Source organism: Clinocottus analis, unplaced genomic scaffold (genome assembly GCF_023055335.1).
Source record: "Clinocottus analis isolate CAN_PGR_092001 unplaced genomic scaffold, fCliAna1.0.p SCAF_1, whole genome shotgun sequence".
Lineage (NCBI taxonomy): Eukaryota > Metazoa > Chordata > Actinopteri > Perciformes > Cottidae > Clinocottus > Clinocottus analis.
In genome coordinates, this window is record NW_027175820.1 from 17,766,181 (window position 1) to 17,789,408 (window position 23,228).

The 23,228-nt window shown below is 41.0% G+C and overlaps 1 protein-coding gene across 1 annotated transcript; it reads left to right on the forward strand.

Annotated features, from left to right (window-relative positions):
- The first annotated feature begins 406 nt into the window (after window positions 1-406).
- Window positions 407-21,229, forward strand: LOC137783917 (RNA polymerase II elongation factor ELL2-like). The gene is made up of 12 exons (XM_068574272.1): window positions 407-600; window positions 1,183-1,230; window positions 12,919-13,046; window positions 14,179-14,342; window positions 15,963-16,207; window positions 17,431-17,555; window positions 17,931-18,045; window positions 18,578-19,061; window positions 19,824-19,875; window positions 20,240-20,411; window positions 20,539-20,583; window positions 21,061-21,229. Exons 1-12 carry the CDS (start codon window positions 463-465, stop codon window positions 21,169-21,171), a joined length of 1,827 nt encoding a protein of 608 aa, XP_068430373.1. The 5' UTR covers window positions 407-462; the 3' UTR covers window positions 21,172-21,229.
- The last annotated feature ends 1,999 nt before the right edge of the window (window positions 21,230-23,228 follow it).

The window sequence follows — 23,228 nt, forward strand, 5'->3', positions numbered from 1 at the left end:
ATATCTTGGATCTTGAATAAAGCTAAAATGCTTTATAGAGCGCAGACGAATCGGGTTTGTCATCAGGCCATTCACATAATACTTTATCATAATTTGACCCATTGTTTGTATTATAAAATGATGGAGCAGCTCTTACATGAAAAAAAGGAAGATTTAAAATCCTATACAATAATCCTCCAAATGATTAGACAAACAAAGAAACAGATATGGAGATAGACGGATTAAGATAATTCAGATTAAGATATTTCTTGCTGTTTTTTTTTTTTTTTGTCTTGTTTTAAAGAAATACAACATTCTTTAGATGTTACTTGGCAGTAAATGCCATGTAGAGATGCAGTGTGTACAGTCTGCTGTGCTGTGCCGTTGTCGCCGTGGCTCCGCCCACCGCGTGACGTAGAAGGGAGAGCGTTGAGCCGAGAGAGGAAAGCAGCTTTAATTGCAGGGCAGAGAGAAAAGCCAGCGATGGCTTCGCTCAGACAGGAGCACCACTACGGGCTCTCCTGTGGAAAAAATAACAAAAACAGCCCCAACAGGACGCTGTACCATGTCAAGCTCACGGACACGGCCATCAGAGCGCTGGAGGCTTACCAAAAACTCAAGGTACCTTCACCTCGGGTGTTTGTGTGTGCGCGTGTATGTTTGTTTGTGCGCGCGCCTGTGTGTTTGGAGATGGTTTTACTCTTGCTAAAGTTGTCGACTGAGCTTCTTCGTGTTTTCCGAGTTGTCTCACTGTCGCATTTGTGTTTATTTACTTTTTGTGTATATGTATAGTTTTTTTTTTTTCTTTTTCTTTTTTTTTTTGTAGTAGACTATAAATAAATAAATGAGAGTCGCTCCAACTAGTTTGCAGTCACCTCTGAATCAATTGGCTACATTGCTGAGTAGCATAACACGACTGAACCCTGTGACTGTCGGGAAAGAGGAGCCCGTCAGCTGTTAGCAACCCTTCCTTGTGCTTCAAAGTAAAGCAGAGAGCCTGCGGTCCGCCAATTTAATTGACAAGTATGCTAGTCTCATAATTAGCTCCAATGGATACCATTAACAGCACACAGGCATCATTGATTGTGTAACTTACGTTTAAACACATCACAGCGTAATTTTCTGGACTAATTTAGATTACAGAGCTGTGTTAATGCGTGCAACTAAGTCACAATAAATGCTTCTGTCTTTCTCGCATCTCAGATTTCTTTACCAAGTGAGCCATCCATTTGTTTCAAAGGAAACCAAGGGGTAAGTTTTTTAAAACTCTTTTACAAGTTTAGCTCATTGTTCACTGTGGTATGTTGTTGAATCCGACCTAACAACAATTTAAGATTTTATAAACCAAGGGATATTCATCAGCATACACCAAAGTTTTAACCCAGTTGATTACAATGATGGTTTTCTGAGAAAGACCACATATTACGCAACATAAAGTTCAAACAAGAGCATATGCTAACTCATTTCTTTAATTCTACCAACTCAAAGAAGTTTTCGTTTATCACCCATGGCTGTTGACTCACACGTCTACTGTGTCTACTGCATTAGTGGGAGCGCTCAGATGGGAGCTTATAGCTGGGACGTCCCCAACAGATAGGAGGCATGCAGGTTACTGGGTCAGACTGGTGACTGTGGAGAGGCTAACTTGTGTGCACCATATTGTTCTCATTTGGGGAAATACACAATTTAATGAGTGTGTCTTCAATACATGTTGTACACTCAGACACTCATGCATCAGCAATGCTCTTGAAACTGCATCATAATCTGCCGTATCTGGCCTGAATGTGTGTTTTGACTAAAGTCAGGAGCAGCTGTGTCCTTGGGGAATACTTTACTTTAAAGTCAATTCTAATTGCATGGGCTGGTTGGAAAGAGTTGCAACCCCCTTCCTGTCACAACGAGAGGAGCCGAGTGGTGGTGAGTTTTGTAAGGGGGCTTGTGTGGTTAACAGACTGGATTAAACCTGAAGTGCGTGCGTGGTCTTGGAGTGTGTGTTGCTCGTACTTGGGCTGAATTTGATGCTTCGAGGTACATTCTAAAAGTTGATCTTAACTGAAAAGAGTGTCCATCATCACTATTATTGTGATCTGATGGGTTAATCCAGGTAGTTTCAGTAGAGCCTCAACACAAGTTCCTGCATAAACTGCCACAAAGGCCACAGGACTGTCTGCTTAAGAATCACTCCCTGCTCGGGGTGTAGAAGGTTAGAGGTCAGTTGGTCAGCTGCTGTGTTTTTTCTTTTCTTTTTTTTTTGGCGCTGTAGATCCCAACTGCAAAGGCCTCAACAGGAATCAGGAATATGTATGGCATTAAATTAGGAGAAAAGCTGCAAATCCAATCCACAGCTTCAAAGATTGTTTCAAGATCAAACATGCTTTATGATTGGATTCAGACCATTTTATCTGAGAAACTGATATACCTGTAAAATGAAGCATGTTTAAATAGACACGCATCAATCTAGTTTACTTTAGTAAGTTACTAGCTTTGTCCTGGGTGAAATGCCAACTAACAGAAACAATACACCGATGACATGGTTCTCAACGAGGATGAGACTCATGAGCTAGTCAAATATAACACATTGCTGTTTTAGATACTGAATCAAAACTTGTTTGGAGACCAGAGGTCTGCATCACAGGTTTTACACCATGACTGTCCATCTTTGCACCACTGCTTTTCCACAAACCGCTCCCAGTATGTGGCACTAAGAGCTAAAGTTATTACCATGAATGTTTAGAGGTAATTACAGGAGCATTATGCTTTTGATTACAGCGTGAGGCATCATGACTTCAGTTTGCATTAGCTTTCCCTGTCTGTCTGACTCAGACATTTACAAATGTGTGTTTTTGTATCTGTGTGTGTGTGTGTGTGTGTGTGTGTGTGTGTGTGTGTGTGTGTGTGTGTGTGTGTGTGTGTGTGTGTGTGTGTGTGTGTAGCGCTGGCACAATTTTGCTGCAGTAATAGCTCGGCAGATGACATGAACTCTACCCTGCTAATTTTCCTGGCCCATTCCCAGGTTGGAGTCCCACTTTTTGTGTGTATTGAAAGAGAGAGAGCGAGAGAGCACACACATCTGGTATGTCTAAGTGATGTGTGTGTGAATGACTTACTGCATGCTGTGTATGTATGCATGCATTTTTATGCATTAAATGCTTGCATTTGTTTGTTAGCTTGTGGGTGTGGCAGTTTTTTTTTTTATTTGTGTGTTTATGCTGTGTCCTGTGTGGTCTAAAGGCATGATTTATTCATGTCCCACCTCCCTTTTTCTGTCCTGCCTGCTCTGTCCATTGTGCAGTAGTCTTTTGCCTGGCAGGGCTGAAGTGGATCTCCCAAGGTGTGTGTGTGTGTGTGTTTGGGGGGAGGGGGGGGGGGCTGCGGTTCGCCATGTGTATGAAAGAGAGAAGGAATTGTTGGCACTTGCTTTTCTATGAGTGTCTGCATTTGAGTGTATTTTTGTGTGTTTACACTGTTTATACTGAGATCCCCAGAGTCCCCCTCTGATTGTGTGTTGTCTCCTCTGATTTGAATAACAATGAGCGGGGGAATGCAGGCTGTGTGTTGTCAACCTCTTTGGATCACCCAAATTGAATCGTGTACAGTCAGCCCAGATGTGTTGTGGCCTGCCCTAAGGGTTTGATTGTGCCCAACATAATATAAACTTCCATGCTGTGGATCTAATGGAGTGGAGACTAAAATGGAGAGCTCTGTAAACATTCAGTTATTGACCCATGACCAAAGTTTGAAGTCTCGTCTTAAATATGGCATCTGCGACAGGGGAGGGTTACACTTTTACTTCCATCGCAGTATAGGCGTTAAAAAAGACATTGGACTGTTATCTACATTACTTCAATATAATGCTCTGTAAAAAGCTTCTCTATGCATAAATTATCTTGACACATAAAATAAAGATACTTAACACATGGATAAAATGTAGGGCAATTAAGACTTTTTTTTCACATTGTAAATGAGCTTCCAGTGCACTTCAGTGATCACTTCAGTATACTGTTTAGGTTGTGTATGCCACATAAGTGTGTGTTGTTTTCCCTCAGATCTCGTTAATCGGTGTGTGCCCACAAAGGGGGGAATTGTCGAGTGATTAGGATGTTTTAAACACTGGTGGTTATAGCTTGCTACTTTCTCTGAAACAAACAAGAATGAAAATCTTCTATACCAGCCGGATTACATATTTATTTTTGTGAATGTTTGAGTTCAAGACTCGTTCAAGTGGCTCTCTGAGATCCAGCAGTGCCGGCTCTTGAAAGATGTGCTCTCTGTCCGATTAAGCAGGTTAAAGATATAGCGCACATGACTAGCTGAGGAACGTGTCCTCTGACACTGAGCTAATTAGGCATAAAAGGGCACTTGCCCTCCCCCTCCATTCTCTCTCTCACACACACACACACACATACACACACGCACACGTTTCATGGTACAGTCCTGCATGTGTGCAAACACAGCTATCTCTGGAAGAACCCACCTAACTTGTGACGTCAGAAGGTGGAGCTTATGTCTAAAACACTGACCCACAATTTGTTTGGCCCTGTGGCATCTGCCAGAGACTTATCGTTTTGGCATTGGGGCTGGGGGTGGTGTAGGGGTAGGTGGGGCGGGCGGGCGGGTATCGGGGGATGCTTGTGGCACAGCACCCTCCCCCCCCCCCACCCGTCCTCATTTATGATCAACCTTCTCTCCCCGAAATACTGGAGCTTGCAGCTCTGGCAGTAGCTCTGTCCTTCTGTGAAATTGCAAATGAAAAGGAATGGAAGGCGATTACAGGCTGGGGCTTGATTACATGCACTGTTTCCCACTAAAGGCAGCCACATTAATCACCAAGTGCCAGCATGTGGAACTCAGCTAGGGAGAAGACACTGGGTAGCTCCAAGCATTGACTAATTGACTGTGGGATCATAAACGCACACGAAAGCACGCAAAATGTCTAGTTTCTCTCTTTGTATGTCCTTCTCTGCTGCCCCCCGTCCCTTGCTCCTCCACTCGGAGGCCGGAGACACAGACACACATTGTGTTTTGTATGGCTGCCCTCCATTGGGGAGGGGACTCTTCTTAAATGGCATGTGTCAACTTGTGGCCCTGGGAACGATTTGTCTCTTTTGTTTGGGATGAGATGATGAGAAGTTTTGTTTAGTGAGGATGAGGGTGCTGGCTGGCTGGCTGTCTAAGCGTATGTATGCGTTTGTGTCTGTGAGCCAGTGGCGGAGATTTTTGGCTGATGGCTAGACTTTGGCCTTTCTTCCTCCTCAGCCTTATGAGTGGCAGTAATGCTGATTAGACCCCAGTGAGAGGAGCTGGAGCTGAGCCTCTCTTTGCTCACACTGGATTAACACACACACACACACACACACACACACACACACACACACACACGTGCGCGCACACGCACACGGTTTGCATTAGCACCGGGGCCAGAGTGACTTGCCTCCTGCTGATAGCAGACAGCAGTGGTGGCGACAGGTTTCACTCCCTCCTCCTGCACCTCCTCCCTCTCCTCCTATCAACCAGAAAGGGGAAGCAGTGCCATGGCATCCCACTCTGGAGCCGAGGAGGCCAGAACAAAAGACGGCCTGTTTTCAGAAGGCCATTACTCAGGCTGCAGAGGATGTGGAAACAATAGTCTGCATGAGATCAACACCCAGACCCCACATTCAACCAAAAGCTAGCAGGAAACATAAGCCCTGTGCACCGACAACAGTCTCTCACAGGTTTTGTTCAATCGACTTTATAGTTTGATAAAGCCAGAAAAATTAGCCACTCTCGTTCTGCAACATATGGAGACATTTATGACGGTAAAGAGTGAACTGGGACTCCAACATACTGTCGCCACACATACTGACTGTCTCTACATTCATTGTCTCAAGACTTCAGCTGCTGAATTGTTTCATAATAATAAAAAAAGAGCAACTATTGATAAGGGCACAATTATAATACAAATAAATGTAATAGGAAATTACGTTTAAAAGTAATTGTAAAGACTGACTAGTATCTGTATTTTTTCTGTATTCAGTAGTTTTCTTGATTTTGCTTTCTACTGCAGATGGTACTTATCAGTAGGATTCATAGCCAATTCATATGATCTTGTAGCGACTTCACGAGAAACTACCCTGACATAATCGGCCACGCGCGTTGAGCCGTACAATTAAGTCAAAATGAGGCATTAGTTTGTGTTTATGCAAACTAATAATTAGAATTGGACCCTTTTTAAGGGAATGCTCTGATTATTGCAACTGTCAAGTACTCCGATTTTCAAAACAAGGTGTTAAAAATGGGCATTACCACACGCAAGTTAATCATTAACTCTAACTTCAATTGTCACATACGCACTTACAAACATGAAATTTGAAATTCTGCTGTGAACTCAGGGTTCAGTGTTACGCTCGAGGACACTTTGACATGCGGACAGTAGGAGCCAGGGATCAAACCGCCAACCCTGTGGTTATAAGATGACCCAATTTAGAGATTGTTTGTAAGTTGTAACTTGTGGTATGTTTAAGTTACTTTCTAGTGTTTTTATTGGTCGTCACAGAGGTCAGAGTGAGGAAGATGAAAAGTAGTTGCTAGTAATGGTCTGGAGTTTCCATCTATTCTCTTTTTGTATGCTGTGCTTTTGCTGTGACAAAGCTTAATAAAACCAAGATAAACTTGAGGCTTGAATTGTCTTTATCTTCAAAAAGAGTCCATATGTTGTGTACATGTGCAGGGACATGAATACCACGGACATATTTTAGAAATGCACAGACGCACACCCACATGCAGACACACAATTGCAGAATGAAGTGTAAAAACCCACAATCACAGATGGCATTGTACATACTAGTATTTCTGGTTTATGCAAAGAGGTTCTATTCAGAACTGCAGGTAACAACATACCAAACCTGAAACTGCTGCTGCTGCTTTCTCTTACATAAGCTGGTGGGGTGAAAAGTTTAGATTTTGACACATTTGTTCCTCTTTTCCCACATGATTAATTAAGCATGACCAAAAATTGTTGGAGGCCCAAGGTAATGCATGTTTGCTGACTTATGTGTGTGAAATGGAGGTAGTGTCCTGTTCAGTTCAATATAGACTTAACTTAATGTGGTGGATTGGAGTGGTTGATTGACATCTCCCTCCTGCAAGCTTGGTCACACACATGAAACGGTAACATCTCATTCCATCTCATTTGATTTGCTTGAATTTGTATGTGCATAAAGAATAAGCCTTCGGATAATTTTCCTTTGACGGACTGCTTTCAAGTTTTAGAATTTTAGAGCAGACACTCAGAAACAACTAAACAGCTGAATTCAAGCAAAAAAAGTGGAGCTTGCAGAGGGAGAAAACAGATGGACACAAAGGCATACGCCAAGAGTAATGCCTTCGAGAGAGATTGATGGCACAGAACAAAAATGGGGAAAGTTTTGAAATTTTCTGGTGACGAAGGCAGAAGAGGAAATAATGAAGACAGATCAACCAGGGGGGAGACTGTCCGAGCTTTGGTAATTACAATGAGAATGGGGAAATGTGGAGTGACAGAGGCAGGTTTTGGGTTAAGACTGGCTTGTCTGGCGGTGAATATGAGAAGTTAGTTGGCACCAGGGGCCTTGATTTGGGTTCAACACATGCATTGTATGTTGGAACACACTTTTCTAGGTTTGCCTTTTGGCCTTTCTGGGTCACTGAGAATTGCTAAGGTCGTAAGTCACTCCCAAGTGTAGGGCACTATTTATATTCCCTTCTAATGCCTGGACCCTTCCTAGCAAGAGTTTTTTTTTTTCCATCTTGGTAACTTCATTAGTGCCTGTTCTGTAGCTTCAGTTTTCTTTTGCTTCATTCAAGAATCGCAAAGATCCGCAGCAAGCCACAGATTCCCTGAATATTTAGCTTGAAAGAAAGACAATAAATATTTCATTATTCATGGTCAGTTGAACTCTTTAAGTCCTTTTGTGAGAGCGCCTCTCTGTGTTTGAATTGCCATGTGTGCCTCTCAGGAGAATGCACCAGGCATTGATGCGGGCCCCAGCGTCTGGGAACGAGAGTGCTTGTTGTAGTTTGCTTAGCGGGGGTCTTATAGTCTGCCCGCAGAGGTCATACGAGCAGCCACCACTGGATTAATGCCAGCAAACGCTCCAGGGTGCGATGCATGACTGGGCATTTGTAACAGCTGAAATCCTGTGATGGCACACGGCACAATTCAGTGAGCACATACATTATTAATTGTTGTTACTGTGAAACGACGATTGGAGGATGAGCTTCCACACTGACTGAGTTGCAGAGACTTTGTATCAAACATTAATTTGAGACTTATGTAAAACACTTAATTTTTACCCTAGAAGTGCTTTTCATCTGCAGCTCTTCCAGGCATCCTCAAATATGGATGTGTGAACTCCCTGGTGCCCCTCTCTGACGAAAACTTCCTACATCTTACAGATTGGCTCCATTGGCACTCCGCCATACTTAACCTTTTAACGCACCAATAACTCCCAGTCAATGCTAATCACACTTGAAAGTTGAATTTCACTGGAAGTGGAATTCAAAATAAGCAACAAGGCTCTTCACCATCTGTCTGGGCTGTTTCAAGGAATCCCCATAAGCAGCATTTACTAGGTAGACTGTGAACTTTTTTTATTAAGGGAATTGTACTTTCTCAGTACAACAGCTAAGTAGACATCGACCTTAGCACTGTCTGGCCTCTTTTTTTAAAAAAATTTTTAGGGAGATAAGAGCTGAACAATCCAAAACATTGATATGTTTAGTTAAAAAATACATAAAGCTTAAAGAGGGCCATTTCAAAAGCTGGAGTGAGTGACGGTTTGGTATGTTTGCTTCATAAATGACCGCAGCAAAGTAAGTTGTATACACTTTAACGTATGGCAAACCTGTTGGCAAAGAGTAGGCTTACACATCGAGCAACATTCACATTCATTTGGAGACAAATGTCAGTTTGTCTGCTTTGTTTTTGGTCTCTACATTTTGGCTAGTAAATGCTCCACTATGTTCACAAGTTAATCGCTAATTGTATCTGTGTATCTGCTCGCTGACTAGCTTACAGTAGCTTTTTAGCTTAAAACAACAAAAACATTGATTAGAGCAGTGAGCCTGAACTGCAAAAGAGTCTCAATCCGCCTGTGAGGTTGTGCCTCACAGGCACGTGATAACATGCCAACAATGACAACGTTAACCTGCTAATGTTTCTAAAGTTCACTCTCTTAGTTTAGCTGGTTAGTCACTACGAGCGACACCTTTTAACATCACATGTAGTATTTTGAGCAACTTTGTTGATTGATTTTGAAGGTAGTTTAGTATTTATTTTCTTGTTGATCGGCTAATTGATTCATTGGCTAATCTTATAAGAAAATGACATTCTGTGAGTCGACAACAGTAGTAGTATTTTTAAACTTTCAGTTGTGTGTTTTCACCTCTGCAATTGTTCCCTGTTGCTGGTGCAAAAATGCTTGGATATTTGGCTACCCCAAATACAGACATGTCACATTCAATGCATCCCCGGTAAAATGAGTGGAGCCAGTCACTGTCTGTGTGTCTGTCTGTGTTGGATGTTGAAATAACAAGGCTTTAAACAACATTACTATTTAGTTAATGAGAATAGCCAAGTGGTCATTAAGTACCTTTTATCATCTTGTAAAATTCTAACAAAACACTCTCATGGTGAGAAATAAACCCTTCGACTAGCTCTCCACTGTGTTTACAGCATGTTTTCTGACCTCCGTCTGTTACAAACAATGAGACAATAGCCTTCAAGCTTTAACTGCGTGTCATTGATGGGATACACAGGCAAATATTACATAATCTCCAACTCATTCGATCATAAGTAATGTCACACATGCTACAAACAAGCTGGTCTGCATCTTTCAGAGTTTAGCTGTAGGGTGAGTATGAATTCCTGTGGTGAGAGTCTGCGTGTAAAGACATGTGCAGCGCGCTGATAAGAGAGGAGAGTCACCGTTTCTGTTGCTTTGTTGCACACTTACATCAAAACATCTTACGGGACTTTTAAGGACAACGCAAGAGCAAAGGACCACCCTGCTGAATGTGGGCTGCACAGCATTAGCTAAATTATTAGTTCAGATTGAGTGCACAGCCTTTTAAAATACATAATTCTAACCAGTTTAACGGATTATTTGCACCAAATAAAATTAAACATTACATATTTTAAAATACACTTTAATTGCCTATGAATCTACTAATTATATGAATAATTTCTGTCATATTCATGTAATGTGTTGTAACCCTGTTGCGTTGGTCATTGTGGTTACATGACATCTATTGCATCTGTCCATCTGGGGAGAGGGATCCTCCTCTATGAAAGTTTCTTCCCTTTTCTCCCTGTCAAAGGGTTTTAACTATCTTTATTTGGGGGAGTTTTTCCTGATCCGATGTGTGGTCCTGGGACAGGGATGTGTACAGATTGTAAAGCCCTCCGAGGCAAATTTTGTATTTGTGATTTTGGCTTTACAAAATAAACTAAATTGAATTGAACATCTGTAAAGCAGCATGTGAATTTTTGCTACATTGGTAAAAAAAAGAAAAAAGTATGAGGATCATTTGAATGTATGTTGTCCTGAAACCTGCTCTTTTGGGGCAGCAAGAATAAGCTATAAGTATTAAAATATTTGATTGGATATGGCAAACACGCGAGCAAACCTTTGCCTCGTCACACATCCACTGGTCAAGGAGAAACGTAAGCATTATTTTTGGTATAATGTTTATGTTCATTTGAATGTTACACAAATAATTAGTTTCTGTCCTAAGTTGGTAAATGCTCTGCTTTGTTCACCAGTTAGTCGCTAACTCAAGTCACGGTTCTCTATTCAAGCACACTGTAAACTGTATTCCATAAATTTGAGCTCACACTGTCCGCCCCTGGAGCTTATGCGGATGCCAGTGTCACACACACGGGTGGACACGGTTGACTGAGTGGGTTGGCCTCGTGTGAGGGACGCAGACATAGAAAGTAAAGGAAATCCCGCAGGATAACTTTACGCTTAAAGCTACTTCCCACCCCCCCCAGAAAAGGATGGCACAGCTGCCTGCAGCGTGAATAATGGGATTGCGGAATAACTGCTGACCTCGCCGACGGAGTTATCAGGCAGTGAAGAATACTTGTGATGACAGTGTTGATCTCCTCTGCACACAGGTCATTCTCTCTAAGATTTAACTTGCTATATTTACTGTAGTATCTCTCTGTAGCCATTTCTGTGCCCCCTAAAACTCCTGTACTGCCTCCGTATTGTAGTGCTGAACAGTTCCCATAGAGCTAAATGAAAATACCAGTGAAGTAGAGAAGTATTTCCAAATTCTGCTCTCACAAACATACAATTACATCTTTCTCAGTGGTCAAATAAGTGTGGATTCTTTTTTCTTTCTTTTTCTGATCCTCATTTTTTCTGATCTGTTATTATATATAAGTGTGTGTGTGTGTGTGTGTGTGTGTGTGTGTGTGTGTGTGTGTGTGTGTGTGTGTGTGTGTGTGTGTGTGTGTGTGTGTGTGTGTGTGTGTGTGTGTGTGTGTGTGTGTGTGTGTGTGTGTGTGTGTGTGTGTGTGTGTGTGTGTGTGTGCATTTGCCTGCCCTGGAGGTTGCAGCCTTGGCTCTGCTGCGCTCCACTGAGTCTGCCAGGAGATCTCATGGACGCCTCAGTGGAGCGGACTCTTAAAAACACTGTTTACCCAAGGAGATTTATTTAAAGTTACAGAGCGGCACAAAGTGTGTGTGTGTGTGTTGCGTGTTGCACATCTTGTTTTCATCACATCTCAACGCAGACTTGCATGTGCAAATGAGTAAGTGGTGGATTGCCATTAGTATTTCTCAAAGGCATATATGGCATTTGATGTCATTGTTTACAATGGATGATCAGTTTGGAAACATGACAAAGTAATTTGTAGTCCAACTGCTGTACTACATGTTTACCAGCTCTCATTATCTTGCAGCTTGTCTCTTAGTAGCGATTATCAGATCATGTGTGTCCTTTCTTCTGATATGTGAAGGAAGACTCTCATGCACGTCGTCTGGATTCAGCACACTTTTCCCAACATATCGTTGTGTACTTGGTTTTGTGTCATAATGCTCATGAATCTTTCTGTGGACATGTGCATGCATCAGTAGAAGGACATGCACGTTTTGGTGAACTCGTTACATTGTCATACGTTTTGCAGAGCACATCGGTGCTCCCCAGAGGATGAATCCTTTTGTTTTTGGAAACTAATTCACTTTTTTCATGTGTAAAAAAAATAACATCAGCACACGATCTATCCCATAATCTACTGGACTAACTGCCATTACATTTGAGTACGTTCATGCTCCCAAGAAGATGAATTGGTTAAAGTTCAATGACCATGTCACCTTTTTTTTTAGCTGATCTTCTGGTATGTCCCTTTGCTCCATTTAACAGTGCAACATCTAATAGGTAATAGCAGGCTTTTGGATGTAGTGTAATTTTATGATGAACTATGTATTTAGGAGCTTTTACCTACATTTGTCAGTGTCTAGTCTTTGCAGTGGGCTGTTAAAGTGTAAGAAGAAAAACAAGATGAGGGATTTTTGTTGATTGCGTAAACCTTGTGTTTGGATGGCCTTGCGCTCTTGGCTACAATGAATTTGGCAGCAAAGTTTGTCTCTAAAATTCTGCTGAGTGGATGATTGCTTTTCCCAACAGAAAGTTGACAGTTTGAAAGATAACGAAAGATGCATGAACTTGAGAGGTCTTAAGAAAACATAACTGGCAAGTATTATTTTCTTCAGTCGTGTGTTATTATGAACGCATACAAATAACCTGTTCATACAGACAAAAGCCTGATGAAAACAAAGGGAGAACTGGCACTCAGGAAACTTTGTTGTGTGTGTTTTTTGTTTGTTTGCTTGTGCAACATTTTGCCAATCATCTGCCTGGACATTTTTTCCAGTAAAAACTTGATTTTTTTTCTGTTCCTCTGCGTAGTACATCAAGATCCCAGCTCCCACACCAGAGTCACCAACTGCTCTTCGCGTCTTTTCCTTCTACTTATCCAGCGACAGCAAAGACCAACCTCAAGCAAGCTTTGACTGCATCCATCAATATGTTTCGAGGTATGGAGTAAATCAACTGAAAGTTGTTGTTTCACCTACTGTATGTCCATGCATTAAAGTGTAAATCAAACACTATTTAATCTTTAAAACGTTACTCTACTTTTACCCTGATTCATGATCCTGCACCAACATATATTTGCAAAGGGCAAATGTTTTCTGTGAACAATTAATTAAACAAAGCTTAATTAGATAATGATCCAGATCTATCTGTCACAACAATTGTAGATGTCTGTGTTAGAACGGATGTGCATGACGGTACCTTGTTGTCATCCTCATAAGCTGTCAGTCTTTCCGCTCTCTGTGCCCACGTCTCTGAGGGCATCAACAGAGACAGTTAGCTCACTGCTTGCTGTACACAGAATGGGGCAATTTAAATTTCCTGTATATTTCTGGGCTGACCCTCTCATTACGGAGACCTGTGATGCCTTGTTTATGGAGTGGATATGCCTGGAAACTGAGAGTTGTGCTCTGCTGCTGCCTCCTGCTGCCAGATGGCTAACTGTGGCTGAACTCAAAGCTGTGGCTCCAGTCAGCATCTGGAGCCAAAACAAACAGCGTAACAGCGTGAGGGCAAGATCCCGCTCGCTCTGCCCTCACATTAGTTTTGATATTTAGAGAAAATAAAAAGGAGAAATCATCACTGGTCGGTCCTGTTTATTCTTGTAAATATGGGATGAAGGGGAAAAAAACTCTTGTTTTTCAAACATGGAAGAAAATAACTTGCATCATAGTAAGTCTTTGATTTATTATCTGAATTAATGCAGACCAGGTTCATGGATTAAACTCGTTTTGTGTCTCGTTTTATGTTTTTTGTCCAAGACAATCCTTGTTTTGCAAGTGTGCTTGCAGGAGCCAAACTAATCCTGGCGGTTTTCCACAGGCTCTATCCTGCTTTGAACCAGGATACGTGGCTTTCTCACATGCAGCGGACTGCAGAGCTATATCTAGTGTGTGACATAACATACAGTAACCATAGACCTCTGTGAGCCAGCTCTCACCACAAAGCCACTTTATTCTGCATGGCGTCCATGTTGGTATGCTGCTCTAAGATAGCTTATAGGCCTTTACAGTGTTTACTGTACAGCGATCAGAAAGCCCTGCGGTTCAATGGCTCTTTGTTTTTATGTTGCAGTGACGGCCGCGAGCAGCTGGAAGGTCAAGGCATCATCCAGGACAAGATCACAGTGTGCGCCACCGACGACTCCTACCAGATGACCCGTGAGAGGATGTCTCAGGTGGAGAAGGACAGCTGGAGCCGCTCAGCTATTGAGATCAAACCCGGAGCCACACATCCACGTAAGAATAGACCAGAGGCTCATAGGGTGATACATCTGCAGGTATCATAGGGGAGAAGCCAAACAGCTTCAAGCTTAGAGAAGGATCAGCAAATTGAATGTGGATTCAGTGATGTCATAAAAAACAAAAATAGAAATATAATAGCACCAATAAAAGCAATAGGAATATGTGCCTCACATGAGAAAATAATGTTGTGTTCATTGCTTAAAACTGGAAACCAGATATTTTCCTATTTTGATGTGTAATGAAACCAGATGTGCAGGCTGCATTTTAGGTCATAGAAATAAGACTAAAAGCTAGCTCTCCTCTGTTTAATTTATTTTGTAAAATGTTTGGCTTTTTTTGTCAGGTTGTTAAGTCTTATTTAGTCTCATCTCTACATCTGGCTTTGAAAAGAGTTTTGTAGTGGTAAAAGTTAGCATCTGTTTTTAACCATCATTTCGGAGGCAAAAGGCCAATTCAAAGATTCCAAGTGAGGTTTGATGTTTGTAGTTTGTAGTTTGACGGGTGTTGCATCTCTAAAATTTGGCCAGCAAAGATTAAACATTAGCTCCATAGGGCTGTAACTAGTTTATTTATTTTGCAACAACTTAAGTCTTGGGTAGACCTGTCTCACTGTTAATGCAAATTGTTGTACAAGCCTCTTGTTAAAAATGTACCTAGAGGTTTGCCACTAAACTGAATAGCAGAAATTCACATTAATGCAGCATTTGAAAAACATGTTGCTGTGTCCTATACCTTAATTATACCTTCTAACATATTAATATTATGAGAAGAAACATGAACTGGGAAGCTACTTTCCTTCCTCCTTTCTCTTTTTTTCTCTGACCCAACCTTTGCCATTGACTCTGGGTGGTTGAGACCAAATTTAGACTGTCGATTGTGTAACATCAGGCAAAAATGACAACATATATGGCCGTAGGGAAGCATTTAATTACTGTACCCTACATTTGCATTTCAGTTCATTTGCATTCAGTTTTGGCATGGCTGCATATCATCAGCCATGCCAAAACCTATACAGCAAGTATTGGATGCTTCATACACCATAATTAGCACATACTTCTGTCTATTTCTATCAGGATTAATGGCTGCTAGTAGCGTAATGGTCTTGCACAGTGTTGCTAGCTCTTGGCAGGACATACTTTTGTGGTTGAAAGGAAGGCGTTCTTTTCCTGTAACTTTGCCCCATTCTGACCTAGAAATGCAGATTAACCTGAGAGGGAGAGAGGGGGAGAGAGAGGGAGATGGAGGGAGAAAAAGAGAGGGAGAGAGAGAGATCTGGTTGTCTTTAACTCTTGTCTGCTTTTGTTTTAAATATATATATATATATTTATTTATTTTTTAAAGCTTGCATGACACATTTCACTGAAGTCATGTTGTAGAGTTTCTTTGTTCAGAGCTTACAAATCACTTCTAATTACCTTGAGTTTAACTCGCTGAATGTCAGGAAATTCCTAAGATTAGATGACACATTTGAACTCAAAGAATGGTTTTGGTTGTAAAAGGGAAATAGTTATAAACTGTTTTGGGGGCAATGCGATACAAATACAACTTAAGAATTTCACGGTATGACTGAATTTAACTTATACATCGTGTTCTCTCTATCTCTTTTGTATTCAGCTAAATGTGTCAAGGTCCACAAGAGGCCCGCCCCTCTGTCTGCATCAGACAGCAGCTTCTATAAGCAGTCCACCAATAACAAGAAGAACAGCGGCATGGCCACGCCGACCCAGAAGCCTTTGAGGGAGCGCATCATCCACCTCTTAGCTCTCAAACCCTACAGGAAACCAGAGCTGCTGCTGTGGCTGGAGAGAGAAAGAGCCGGCCCAAAGGACAAGGCCGAGCTGGGTGCTACACTGGAGGAGGTATGCAGAAATAACTTGTGCCCAATATATAAACACATTGTACTGTACTGTGTTGTACATTTACATGTCGTGTAGAATTCAAACAGTCATGTACACGTCTTCAAAAACATTGTGGACACTGTTGCCTTGTGTTGACCGAAACATTTTCACTGCAGACGCACATGATGTATATAAATAGTACAGTTTTACAGCCAGCCATTAACACATTGTAAAATGCTTTTAACACCATTAAGAACAGCCTTTCAATTAAAAAAAAAAGAAAATGAGTGTTAAAGTTTGCCAGCTGTGCTTCAATTGAACTTGAGATCTAAATGTTTACTTTTTGTGACTTTCCTGTATACATTTTTGTTTAATTCTTAAATGTGTTTGTCTCCGTCTCGGTTTCTGTCTGCGTATTTACTGCCCTTGTGCTTGTTGATGTGTGTGTGTGCCTGCATGTGGTTTTCGTGTCCGTGCATGTGTGTAATTAGGTCGATGCTGTAATTGTCTCTGCAGAGATTGTGTTTGCAGTGGGGCGGGCCGCTCTGTCAGGCGGCCCCAGAAAGATAAATGTCCTCAGAGAAAGTCAGTCTGATGAGATTACAGAGGAGGTTAAAGCCTGAGACTCTAAGTTTGGAACAGAATCTGAGAAAAGGGGTTTTGCTTTTCAGGAATGTTGAATGTGCCACTTTCAGCACGTCCAGGACTCCAAGTTAGTGACAGTATTAATATTTCACTCACTTTTTACAAATAAGGGCCATATTCCAGGGCCCACTGGAGGGAAGGGAGGAACCGGAGCACCAGGACTTACCGGGTCCGACTTTCAGATCATGCTGCCAAAAAATGATGGTTTTCAAGAGGGATTCTGGTGCTTGCAAATTATCGCTTTTGTCCACACTAACACAAAATTGTTCCTCGTAGAAAAAAAAAAGGACCACAGTTTCTATAAATGTGGTGGTTGATTCATCCTGATAACACAAGTTTGGAACTAGCCCAAACGTGGCGGTTGACAAAATACACACCGAAATATTACAAGTGTGAGTGGCCTATGCAAACTTTTTCATCATGGGTGGGATTCGGAGAGATCACTGGTCATTTGCTATGAATCCTAGGATAATCTAAGATAAAATCAAAGCAATATGTTTTGCCTTTTTTTTAATTTAATTTTTTTATTAAATTCCAAAAAGAAATGAAAGGCTTTCATGGGAGTTTTAAGTAACATCATATTGGGTATTTTATTTCAGGTGGCAAAAGTGAATCCCAAAGACAGCAGCTACCTGCTGAGGGATGACTTCTACAAGCATGTGCAGCGGGACTGGCCGGGCTACAGCGAGGAGGAGAGGCAGCAGATCAACAGGCTGCTGGCCAGGTGGGTCACAGGCACAAGCCCAACCAAACAGACATGTATATATTGTAATTAAATCTACCTTACACTATACAGCCTATAGGGTGGACATACAAGTGGGTCTTTACTTTACAATATATCTCTGAGGTGTTTGTGTCTATTGTTGTTACCGAAGTGCTAATTAGACATACAAACAATAGTATCTCACAGCTCTAAGCAAGCAGTGGCCCCAGTTATTTGTCATCTTTTCTTCTCTTCCCCGCATCTTCTTCGCTGCCTCTGTGCTAATCAACAATAAGAAACTGTTGCAGTGGTGTAAATGAGTGACACAAGTTGAAGTTGAATCTTTGATAAAAAATTTTATCTGACATGTGAATTGTCTTTCTTTCTGTTTAACAGGAAGTTGCAGCCACTCATCGGCCACCAATCAAGGAACTTTACAGCAAATGTGTCAATGCCGAAGACCTCAGAGGATACAACACTACAGCACAGCACAGCAAAAAACCCTGCAGTGGTAAATGGCCATCATATTCTTTAACTTTAAACGTGTGAAAGTGACCGATCTGTTTGTTCATATTTGTTCAAACGAATGTATTGTCCTTCTACAGAAACCATCGTATCAAAAGCACACAATAGAAATGATGGAGAAGTCTCTCTCTGACCACCTCCCTCCCTCACCTTGGCTTTACACACCAAAGCTTTCCTTCATTTGGTCTTACGTACTGACACATTATTGATTTGTGTAGCCATGTAATTGTCAGACTAATAGAGTTAAGTTAAAAACAGATCATCAAAACACTGTTTTTCATTAGACGGTTTGTAATTTAAGTATTCTATGCGTTTGTGTGTGTTTATTTATCTATTTATCAAAGAATTGTCTTTGGCTTGTTGGATTTTGGTGACTGATGACTTTTACACCATACAGGTGAAGTCAAGTAGTAAAGGCTGTGAATGGTATTGTGTACGTAGTTTGACATCAGCTCCCTAAGCTAGGTTGTTTGTGTTTTTTGTAAGAAAATTATATATTATATTTTTTATCCTCATAGAAACGTCCCGTGCCTTTTGACTCACTGGAAAGGCTAATTGTAAAGAGACAAAGATCTGTGGACCAGAAGTTACAACAGCAGCCCCCAGTAAACGGACTGTTGAACAACAAAGGACACGTCATTGCAGCTCCTATGCTCAACCCCGGTTTCCATACAAAGACTGAGTTTCAACGGACAAGTAACCATACTGGAAACCAAAACGGCTTACCAGAGGGCCACAATGGCTTTCCGGTAATGCACAAACTGTCTAGCACCTCTGACACACCTGTCTCAGAAAGCGGAGATCAAGAACCCAAAGTAAGCAGCCCGCAGCCACCGCAGAGGGACTCTGACTGCGCTGGCCAGCAGCTCGCCAACAGCCAGCACAGGAAGAAGAAATCTAAAAAGCACAAGGATAAGGAGCGGGAGAGGTTAAAAGACAACAAGAGCAGTGAATGGTTAGAGACGAGTCCTGATCTCAAGCAGAGCCTGGACAAACTTGACAGTAAGCCCTATTATTTATTCACGTATTCATATTCACGCAGACTGTACTTGTGACTGATAGTAGCATGCATTACCGTTTGACCACGTCCTGAAAGCCAACACAGTGATGAAGAGGATTGTTGACGGATTTAAACCCAATTTTATATTTAGTGTTCAACTCTTTCCTCCGTTTTTACTTCCGTGTGGCTGTCGGACTTGGAGAAAGTTTGGAGCTATCACTTAATTGCCTTAATTGACTATTTTTGTCTGAATATTAAATCAGCTCCAAAACACTGTTGTCTCTGCTCTATACTTGCCGACAAAATGGCATGTTAACCACACAGACTGTGAGCTGATGACCAGTTGTGATGGGACTCTCTCTGAGTGACCGTTTGTCTGACAGGGCCCACTAGTTAATTTCTACAGCATAATCTCATAAGCATGACTTTGCTGGCTCCCTTAAGTCCATTCTCTTGGGTCCTCGGTATGCTATGTGGCTGATTGACTCAACAACAGCCCGAGCAGTGCTTTGCGTCTCTAAGCTGATGGGTCTCCTGATACCTACAAGCTCTTAGCTAGGGTGCACAGAGGCAGTGACACACACACACACACACACACACACACACACACACACACACACACACACACACACACACTCTAATGCTGCGTTTTGCAAAACAAAAATATGTTGCTTAACATTCAGACAATGACAAATTGTCATTGTCCGGCTGTAATGACCCAACTTAGCTAATGACATTTTCGTTATTCTGTGCTTTTATTCCAGATCCCGACATTACAAATGCTGTGTCCTCTGAGGAAAAGCCGGAATATCTGCTGTGAGTGTAAACATGTTTTAAAATAATGTTGTGGTACTCACCATGCATAGTAACAATCCTAATCATTCCATCTTTCACTGTTTGTTATACAATATTATGTACTTTCCAGAGCTTACAGTGATTGGTCTTGTTAAAAGATAGGATGCAGATTTAATTTTTTTATTTTAAACTATATATTAAATATGTATAGAGACATACTGAATCTTCTGGCAAACTAAATAGTATGGCACTTGGCGTGCACACCACATATGTATGCTGCCATCTTGTGTTTTAAAGTGGTACTACATAAATAGAACATTTGAGGGAATGGCCTCTTTCAGAAGGGAAAAAAGTATTGTTGTATTTATTGTGTGTCTTGTTGTAGAACATATGGTGCCATCATGAGTTTGGAGCAACGTGGGAGGTACCAGGAGGATTTCTGCGCAGAGTATGATGAATACAAAGACCTCCACTCCCGGATCGCCACCATAACTCACATGTTTGTTCAGCTAGGATCCAAGATCAAAAGCTTGCCCCCTGGCACTCAAGAATATAAGGTACATATTTACAACCATATTTGATCTGATACATGACATGCAGGCAGTCATTTCAATTGTATTATTTTATGCAGTGAAATTAATATTATGCTTGTAAATAAGACAATTGTGTTTTGTATCATTTTAGATAATGGAAGACCAAATACTAGAAAAGTACAACAAGTATCGAAAGGTAGGTCAAACTTGTAAATGGTTCAAGTTATTTAGTTGTTTTATGCAGTAGCTTCAGTGCTGGAACACATCTTCAGAGACGTGAACTATGAACTGCTTAAGGAAACGAGACCCCGAGCAAGAAGATTTATTAAGTTGTATACGTTGTCATCTGTGCCATCGTGTGGGATTCTGCGCACAATCACATGAAATCATGAAGTTCAGTAGAGACTAAGTCGGATCAAAATGAAGGCCAGATTAGCAGATGAGTGTGGACCGAGAAAGGTGGCTGGGCGGGGTATTAAGTGGGGGGAAAAGGGGCTGTAAGGCCCCTTCTTGACCCCTCTGCTCCAATTCGACATTGCAGCTGGTTGTGATTGCATCACAAGATGGGCTCTTGTTTAAAATGCTTTTCAAACAAGACAATTGTATTCATATATTCTGCAATTGCCCTGCATTTTTTTTAAATTCTCTCTCTCTCTCTTTCTCCTCTCCATAGAAGTTCCCACATTACCGAGAAGAGAAGAAACGCTGTGAATATCTCCACGAGAAACTGTCCTACATCAAACAGCTAATCATACACTATGACGTCTCTCAGGCTTCTTCATAGCATCGGCTATCCCCTTCATCAGATTGTTTTGTATGAAAAGCTTTTCTTTGCAACAAAATTGCCCTAATGTTTTCTTTTTGAGGTTGTTAAAACCAGTGTCAGTGTCAGCCATTTTAATGGAAATATGTAAGAGGTAGCAAATATGTAAGTTTATTCACTTATGTTTTTGACACATGTTGTCAAACATTGCTCAAGGCAGTGTTTTCTTTTCCATTTTTATAGATTTAAAGACATGCGGTGTCATTTTAAATTCCATATCAAAGTTGCCTCATTCATGATACTAGATTGAAGCAGCCCAGTGCAAACATTTCTGAACAGTTGTAAGTCATTTTATTTCATGTTTACTTATTATATAAATGGTGTGAGGTCATTTGACTTGCCCCTCAATGTTTCAGGCGTTTTTCTTGAAGCAAGACTAGTTTCAAGAGATATATATATATATATATATATATATATATATATATATATATATATATATATATATATATATATATATATATATATATATATATATAGTGACGTATTAAAATGAGAATGTTTTTACTGCAATACAGGCAGTAAGGGGCTCGTGCTTTCCACCTGACTTCATCCTTACATTTTCAAATTCTTGCTTATAAAATGCTTGCTAACATTTTGAAAGCAGCTGATTCCACTGAGAACAAGTTGAATGGTTTATGTTAAGATTTAGTTTGATGCTATCTCCAAAATGCACTTGTGTTTAAAGTATTTATTCACCACACCCCTTTCTTTTGAGTGACTGGGAAATGGACCAACCTGCTCGGCCTTGATGGCTGTTGTAACATTTTCGTGAAGATCGGGCCCTAATTCTAGTTTACAGTATTCTGACCCACTGGATAGAAGTGTCTTTCTCTCTTTATTTCTTCCTTGAAACTACTGATGTATTTATTTTGAAGCCACCTGCCTTTATTCTGTGCTGCTTGTCTCCTCAGCTTGATGCGTCAGGTCTTGTTAGATCAAAGTGTTTGTTTGTTCCAAGTTGCTCGATGGGAGATTGTGAGCAGATCAAAGGTTTGGTGAACATTTTACGTAACTGCAACCTGACACAGTTGTGACGAGTGAATGGGAATATCATAAAGATTTGTGGTACTATGTCAAACACTAGCCTGGAGGGTTTGTATCCCTCAATTTCCAGTTAATAATTGTTGCTCATTCATTTTTTATTTTGCACTAAACCCAGCCTGAAAACGGGGACAGGAGACTAGTTAAACGTTCATGCAGATTGTAATTGTCCAGAATGTTATCACGCAGTCAATGACATGGAAGCCTTAATATTACATTTTTATAGGTCAAAATCTTAAAACTGCCAATATCAACAAGGAGTCATTATCCACACACATCTGTTGTCTGCCTTATATTTCTGTTAGCTGTAACATTTAAACTTGTTTTAGCCATTTCTCTGTTGAAATGAATGCCAACAGCGGCTTTTCCACACGTTTGCTTTCTAAAGGAAATGTTTCATTATGTAATATACAAAAAAATCTAATGCACAGTTTGATTGGCTGTGACGGCATTCCGCATTATTCGGATGCATTTGTAATCTGGTACTCTGTTTCTCATGACCATCAGTGAGATGTGTGGTCAGGTGTTTATCTCTAGGAATACCACTTTTATACTGCGGCTGATATTCCTGTTGACAGCTCTGAGCACATGGAAAAGTTTGATTGGACGGTCGTCTCCAGTGATTCCTGCTATATTTAAAGCACAAAAAAAAATATTGTTGAAATATTCAATCCCATGACTCAATCATGTAGTGGGTGGGAATTATCATCAGGTTTCAGGGAGCGGACACGTATAATGGCGTCAAGTGGTTGATTGGAGACTATAATTATCTGTGGGTTATTGAGTTTGATGGAGACCATAATTATCTGTGGGATATGCGAGTGGGATAAATGGATCACTGGTCTTGAAGACAGAATATTTCTTCCAAAAGCACTAAATTAATTGTATGTATCTGTGCAAGTCTTAATCACAAGCTACAAAAGAAATCATGAAGTGTTTTGTTTTTTGGACTGGAGCTATTTATTTACAAGGCACCA